Source organism: Indicator indicator, chromosome Z (genome assembly GCF_027791375.1).
Source record: "Indicator indicator isolate 239-I01 chromosome Z, UM_Iind_1.1, whole genome shotgun sequence".
Classification (NCBI taxonomy): Eukaryota; Metazoa; Chordata; class Aves; order Piciformes; family Indicatoridae; genus Indicator; species Indicator indicator.
In genome coordinates, this window is record NC_072053.1 from 22155691 (window position 1) to 22161690 (window position 6000).

The following is a 6000-nucleotide window of genomic DNA, read 5'->3' on the forward strand; positions in this document are numbered from 1 at the left end:
GATTAAATGCCCCTCATTATCAGAACTTGCTTAGCTGTATCACCTGGCACAATTAGTTGCAGGATACAATGATTTGAAATTTCTTAAGCCAAAAAATACGTATGAAGATTGAATACAGTTTTTGCTTCCTGAGCAAAATGAGCACTGAGAAAAGCAATTGAAAAAAAGAAATAAACAAAACCAAACCAAACCAAAATGCAAACCACAAACACAAAAATTAAGCACAGTGATACATTCCTATTTCTGCCCTTGTTTCTCTCATGCACTAAGATCAAGAGCAGCTTTCCTCTGGACACATTTTTAAAATGTGATAAGAATTTCTTATGTAATTGTAGTTCCTAGAACCTGGTGCTGTAAGACAAAAAGAGAAAGCCTCCTTCAACTACTATAAATCTTATTGCAGAAATATGTTAATTGGCATCACTCATTCCGACTGAACTGTCTGATTTTAACATTTTAGAACTGGCAAAGAGTGCCTAAAAGCCTTGGAAAAAACCCTTAACTCAAAAGTTGAAATACCAGTGATTTAAGGTAGAATTAAGGACACTCATAACATTTGAAAGACTGATCTCTCCTTCAAAGAGCTTACTGTGGGTCTAACTTTAGGAAACTATGTTTTTACATGAGATTTTTAAGGGCATAGTTTGAGTGCCTCAGAAACTTGTGCAACTTGTCTTATGTGGTGAAAGAAACCTGTTAAAGCAGAACTTTGCTGGAGTGCAATCAGAGCAATCTCTTTTTTTCTTAGGCATTTGTGTCCTTCCAGATACTTAAAACATATTTACAGAAACTCTCATCACACGCATGTTGATCTCAAATTTTACAGAAACCTATTGACAATCCTTAATATTCATGCTTGCATTAAGACCACCAGAAAGTTCAGAGGCTTGATTCTTCACAAAAATAGTGAGGCAGAGTCTCAGATGCTACTAACCAACACACTTCTAAAGTCTTGTAAACCTAACAGAAAACACTAAATCCAAGAGATGCTTTTGGAGTCTAGATTCACATCTGGGTATAAAATCGACACAGCTCCATAAGGGAACAATTGATTCTGTAATTTTGGATAGACTTCATTGTTCTAAACAAACTTTAAAATACAGCAATGCTGTAAAAAATTCCAACCAACAGCAAAACCCAAGGTTACTACAGGTTGTAGTATATCATTTTGGTGGTCTTCAGGCTGTGCTCAGGAAGCTGTTGTGAAGAACAGAACACACAACATCCACATCTCATTTATAGGATGCCAGAACTTTAACACCTGTTGACAAAAACACTTAAACTCGCTGTCACAAGTTATGAATCAAATAGTAAATACATTAAAAAGTCAATACTCAAGAAAGAAAGAACAGACAGGACTCACAGTCTGTTGGGCTTCTCTTCTGGAACTTTGCCAGCGATATGTTGGAGGGTCTTCTGGGCTTTTGTGGAGGCTGGCCCAGCCTGCACAGTGGGGCCAAGACTTTACGCTTGATGATTATTGAGCTGTTGCCTCCATCCTCTTTCTTTTGTGATCTAGCTGATGATCTTCCTGCAGCAAGCTCTGCATTAATCTGATGGAACATACCAGAGTAAGAACCTAATTCTTCCTGAGTGTTTTTTTTGAGAAAGATGTTCTTAGTAGTACTCATTTCTTCTTTCAGTCTTTTTCTTCAGCTTTTTGGAGGTGACTGAGATGAGCTGGAACAATGGCCAGTAGGCTTCAGAGTGTTGTTAAAAAATGACTGCCTGAACCTTCTGCAGCACACTCAGCATCTTCATCCGTTTCCTCTGCCACTTTAAATAACTGTGGGTTTGGTCTAGAGTCTGGTAGTCTTCTTTTCAGAAAAACATTTTTATTTGAAGTGTCATTGTTGCTGTTGGTCTCACGACTTAGAGAACTTCTTTGCAAGAGGTAGTTTAATGATAGGAGGCTTGAGCTTATGTTTGCACTGCAGATGTGAACTTCCTTACCTGGTTTTGCCTTACTCTCCTGCAGTACAAAATCTAAATTTGTTTTTAGAGTATTTTTTTCTTTCTGTTGAGGAGCAGAGCTAAGGAACTTGCTCCCTGTCAGTTTCACATTCAGAGTCTTTTGATCTTCTTTTATCAACTAATTCACTGGATGTAATAGAGAGATTACTGTATCCAGCTTTTCTGTTGTAGTTGACTGAAGTACAACCCCAAACTTTTCTGCTACTAATTACAAAAATAAGGGTTTCATTTAAGTTTTTGCTTCAGCATCATCTGAAAGCTTGTCATTGAGAGGAGGTTTAGAAAGAAATGATTTATGACAGGTACTGGGTACTGAAGAAAGAGTTGCAGTTCCGTGATTTGCCAATTTCCCAGGTGCTGCTTTTTCCTTCTGTACAGTTAGGTTGCCCTGGGACTTTGAAGGCTTGACTTAAACAAGTCAAGTTCTCCATGGAACAACAATGTGCTCTTGTGGCCAAGAAAGCCAATGGTATCCTGGGATGCATCAAGAAAGGTGTGTCCAGCAGGTCTAGGGAGGTTCTTCTAACTCTCTACTCTGCCCTGGTGAGACCACACCTGGAATACTGCATCCAGTTTTGGGCTCCCTAGTTCAAGAACGACAATGAACTGCTGGAGAGAATCCAAGGAAGAGCCATGAGGATGATTAGGGGACTTGAGCATCTCTCCTGTGGAGAGAGACTTGAGATCCCTGGGGCTGTTTATTCTTGAGAAGACTGAGAGGGGATCTCATCAATGTGTATAAATACCTGTCGGGTAGGTGTCAAGTAGAGGGGCCCAAGCTGCACAGTAATAAGACAAGTAATAATAGGTTAAAACTTGGACATAGAGGAGAAACTTCTTTACAGAGGGGGTGACAGAGCACTGGAACAGGCTGCCCAGGGAGGTTGTGGATTCTTCTTCTCTGGAGACTTTCAAAACCCACCTGGATGCATTCCTGTGTAGACTACCCTAAGTGATCCTGCTTTGGCAGGGGTGGCTGGACCCAATGATTTCTTGAGGTCCCTTTCAACCTCTAATATACTGTGATACTGTGACTGTTATCAGAAACATCCCCTGTGTTTCTGAAGGAGCTGTTACCCTTTTCAAATATCTTCACAAGATCCTTTGCAGGTGGCTGGTCATCCTATAAGCAAAAGAAGGGAGCAATGAGAAAGTTCCTATTTCAATGTTCACACATACTGTACTTTAAAGAGTTTCCTGGTCTGAGGCTTGTAGTACTGCTGATTGACTGTGGTGATACTGTAGTGCATCTTCCTGTAGGGTTAGATGAAGCTGAGCTGTTTGTTACATCTTTGCTGTAGTTTTTACACTAAAATTTTCAGTGCAGATACTGCCTGTAGAGAGTGGTCATGAAGCTCCTTTTGGGTATACATAGTTTCTATTTATTACTTCAGACTTTAAAGTGTATCCCTAAAAAATATGTGTCCTGTAGTGAGAAGTGTAGGCTGTACTAGATCCTGTATGATGGACCAGGCCAGCATTCTTCCTGCCAACTGCATGAAGAACAGTAAGTTTCTTCGTGAAAATAAAAATGTCTGATTTAGTGTGTGCATGTCAGGGTTTTTTTCCTGTTCTCAGTAATTTTATACCTTTATGCTCCCTGTGCCTTTTCTTTGTTCTTTTTTCTCTTTCACATTTTTTAATCTGAAAAACCTGTGCATGGACGGATGGAAAATGAAAATATGTGGAGCAAAATAGAAAAAAAAATTGCAATCAATATGCTGCCAAAGACATTTGAATTAATTACAGTTAAAACACAGCACGGTGAAGGATGGGGTCAAAGGGGAGAGAATTGCTTCCACAGCACTGGGCTAGGGACACCTTTGGGTCCCAGGAGCCCTCTGCAGCAGAGAGTCCTTTCCAGCCATCACTGGCTGCTAGGGTGCAGCTACAGCAGATACACTGGCATGTTTGATTCAGAGAATCACAGAATGTCAGAGGTTGGAAGGGACCTCCAAAGATCATTAAGGCTAACCCCCCTGCCAAAGCAAGATCACCTAGGGCAGGCTGCACAAGCTGCTCACATTCTCAGTTTGTTAAAGTGAGAACAGAATCACAGAATCACAGAAATATTCAGGTTGGAAAAGACCCTCAGGATCAGCAAGTCCAACCAATAACCCCTAAAGCATATCCCCAAGCACCACATGTTTCATATGTGGAAATTAAAATGTCAGGCACATGGCATAAAGCAGAGCTGCAATAACTAGCAATCGCTCTGACTGATTTGTTTGGAAACAAAGGAGAGTATCACTACAAAGCATAATAAATAGGAGACTGAAAAAAAATGTAGAGGTTGAAGAATGGACTCTTTCTTCACTCAGTGCACTACAGTGAGCATTCATTAATTTTTTACTTTGTTAACAACAGCTTCTAAATCGGGAGTTTCCTTCTTTTGCCTTCCATTTGATTGCATCACATTACTTGTACTGCTTGTTACTTTGGAGTAGTTTTACCTGTGACTTCCGCAACTTAACTTTCCCTTTTGTTCTTTTTTTACACTTTCTTCCTAGATCATCTGACCAATTGCAGAAATTGTCAAACCTTAGAATCACTTTCAAGCAGGCAGTCTCAAATTCTCTAGTGTGAATTTTCTTCTGTGAGCAACACATTTTAAAGGATTCTCAAGCAGGAAATCAGGAATCTAGACATCCAGTCCAGAATGTTAATGTTTAATTAAAAATAAATGCAGCCCTTTATATGATTTCTTAAGTTCACTAGAAACCCTGACATCAGTAACAAAGACAATGATGTGGCCTAAATAACCATAAAAAGCATCACAGTATCACAGTATATCAGAGGTTGGAAGGGACCTCAAGCATGCTCCCACAGCATAAATATTTCAAAACAGAAACTTCAGAAATGTTCCCATTCAAGGACAATGAAATTTAAAAATAAAAAATCAGTTTAATTTGAGCATATTTATAACTTTTTCAACAAAATTTTTCCTAAGACCTTCTGCCTGGGATTTGTAACCTAACATCCTTTCTATGGCATGGTCATTTTTTAGAGAGGTTTATTTTGATGATCAATAAATTTTGATCCCTGATCCTCAACAGGTGACAGCAGGTTGGTCACAAAGCCTGCTGGCTTTAAAGTGACTGCTTAACTTACGATATAGACCCATAAACAAAATAAATTTAAAGTTAGGTTAAATAAAAATGAATTCCTGTGTGCCTTTGACCATGACAGCAGAAAGGCAGGATCACTTCTTGGTGAAGCCAGCTTAGTGCACACAAACTCCACATTCTGAAGCCTTGCACTCATAGAATTCGTTCTTTCAAAAAGAAAACTTCTTTCTTCCTGCTCTCCTGTCTTCTTATGGAACTCCTGTCTCTGCTGCTAACTTCCATTTTCCCCCTTTTATCCCATATTTGGAATGTGCTATTTCGGAAGCTTTGAGAGACAAGTGGGCCGTGTGTTCCTTCTTCCCGACGAATCTCGCCTTTCAGCTACCAACCCGAGGAGAACTCCTAACGCAGCACTTTCCCCTCACAAATACTGTGGCGTCGTTGGCGGATGCTTACGCAACAGCGACATCTAGTGGACGCATCGCGCCCCTTGCAAGTCATACCCTCAGCGTAATGTAGGTAAAGGACCAACCTCCCGGAGTCGTTCGATTATCAGCTCAGCACAAGGCCAACGTCCCTCAGATTGCTTAGGACATTCTTTAACTGGATTTTTACTATACGCAAGGATGGGCAATCTGCAGCCTCTCTAGGCTGTCCCAGTAACTGACTTCTGTGTGTCTAACACTCTCCCGTTATAGATTTGACAACAACAACCCCATGAAGCACTACAGGCTGGGGTCAGAGTGGCTGGAGAGCAGCCAGTCAGAAAGGGACCTGGGGGTACTGGTTGACAGTAGGCTGAACATGAGCCAATAGTGTGCCCAGGTGGCCAAGAAGGCCAATGGCATCCTGGTCTGCATCAGGAATAGTGTGGCCAGCAAGACTAGGGAAGTCATTCTGCACCTGGACTCAGCACTGGTTAGGCTACAACTTTTGAGTACTGTGCCCAGTTCTGGGC

The 6000-nt window shown here is 40.8% G+C and overlaps 1 protein-coding gene across 1 annotated transcript in view; it reads right to left on the reverse strand.

The window, feature by feature from the left end:
* Positions 1-5524, reverse strand: part of FYB1 (FYN binding protein 1) — a 46686-nt gene extending 41162 nt beyond the window's left edge. Inside the window, 5 exon segments of the mRNA XM_054397534.1 lie at positions 1364-1717; positions 1720-2092; positions 2996-3097; positions 3564-3627; positions 5499-5524. Coding sequence (XP_054253509.1) covers positions 1364-1717; positions 1720-2092; positions 2996-3097; positions 3564-3627; positions 5499-5524 — 919 coding nt within the window.
* Positions 5525-6000: the final 476 nt, after the last annotated feature.